Here is a 1,641-nt window from a genome sequence, read left to right on the forward strand (position 1 = left end):
ACACACACACACACACACACACACACACACACACACACACACACACACACACACATATAGTGGATGTCCAGCTTGGTCTTCATTTGGGTCCCCCAGCAATTGGAGCAGGGACTGTCCTTAAAGCTGTTGCCTGTCTGTGGAATCTGTTACCCTGGCTGGGCTGCCTTGTCTGGCCTCACTGGGAGAGAATGCACCTAGTCCTGCAGAGACTTGATGTGCCACAGTTGGGGTGGGACACCCAAGGGGAGCCTCCACCCCCTCAGAAGAAGAGAGGGGCTATGAGGGAGAAGAAGTGTGTGTGTGTGTGTGTGTGTGTGTGTGTGTGTGTGTGTGTGTGTGTGCAACAGCCAGGATGTAAAGTGAATAAATAAATGAGGGAAAACTGCTCCTCACAAAGGACCTTCTATAAAGATGATAGAGTTGTATTCTTTTAACCACTGTACTAGTTATTGTTGCTGTAATAAAACACCATGACCAAAAGTAACTTGTAAAAGTAAGGTTACTTGACTTACGGTTCCAGAGAGAGGCTTCATAATTGTGGGGGATGCATGGCAGCAAACAACCTAAGCAGGAAGCTGAGAGATCATATCTTCAACCACATGTAGAAAACAGACAGAGCAAACTGGAAGTAGGGCGAGGCTGTACATATGTCAATACCATATCCCCAGAAAGGTACTTCCTTTAACAACACTGCACCTTCTAAAGGTCCCATAGCCTCACCCACAAAATAGTGCCACTAGCTGGGGACTATGTGAATTTATGGGGGACATTTCCCATTCCAACCACCATGAAGAATGTTTTGAATACCAGCAGTAGAATTTTGCCAAATTGAATCTTTAGCGTAATTTTTCAAAGTACACTACCTATGGACCATAGTCTAGGTTTTTTGAGGCTTTAATGGAAAGTCTGGTTTTAGGAGAAACAAGTACTTGATGTACCAATGAGGAAGAGTGACCTTAAATTATAAACGAAAACAAAAATACCTAGGAAAATAAAACTTGAAATATCAATATTATCTAAGCATGTGTACTTAGATGATGCAGCACATCTAGAGTAAAAGTTACATTTTCCTACGTTCTGTTCTTCACTCAATCATTACTGCTTCTAGAAAGGACACTGCTGTTGCTTCAAACTAGATTTCTCAGACACTGATTCTTCCACTTCCTTATCCCCATGCATCCAATAACATAACCCAAGCTTTTAGTTCTTCACCACTGTATGTACCCCTCTCACCTTCTGTTTTATTTTTCCAGAACAACTAGAGATTACAGAATATTTACACTAACTATAATAACAAATTTTAAATTTTCTATGACTTATTTGATTAGTCTTTTATTATATATTCTGTGATGAACATCTCTGTGAATTGTTTGATCAGTATGCATAAAAGACATATAGTTGGTTTTCCAGGTATTTGGATTATTTGTTTCTGTTGCCCTTTCTCATAAACTATCAACTTGGTTGATGCCTTACTAAATCTATTTACCCTTGAAATAAACCATGGCCATTAATAATTGTGTCATTTGTTACTATAGAGGAGTTCACTGCCTGCTTGATTTTTCTCCTTTGTGATACCTAGCTTGTTCAACATGGGTTCTTAATTTACAACATTCTTCCTTAACTCTGAAAATTGAAAAGTTT

At 39.5% G+C, this 1,641-nt stretch overlaps 1 protein-coding gene across 3 annotated transcripts in view; it reads right to left on the bottom strand.

Annotated features, from left to right (window-relative positions):
• Positions 1 to 1,641, bottom strand: part of Znf654 (zinc finger protein 654) — a 102,771-nt gene that overhangs the window by 24,190 nt on the left and 76,940 nt on the right. The window contains exon 1 of one of the 3 annotated variants that reach the window (XM_029544246.1): positions 513 to 706. The exons of the other annotated variants lie outside the window; for them this stretch is intronic. Within the exon in view, the coding sequence (XP_029400106.1) occupies positions 513 to 533 (21 nt within the window). The 5' untranslated portion in view covers positions 534 to 706. Of the gene's footprint in view, positions 1 to 512; positions 707 to 1,641 lie in introns of those variants that run through there. 3 annotated transcript variants of the gene reach the window in all.

Source organism: Mus pahari, chromosome 12, assembly GCF_900095145.1.
Source record: "Mus pahari chromosome 12, PAHARI_EIJ_v1.1, whole genome shotgun sequence".
NCBI classification, from domain to species: Eukaryota; Metazoa; Chordata; class Mammalia; order Rodentia; family Muridae; genus Mus; species Mus pahari.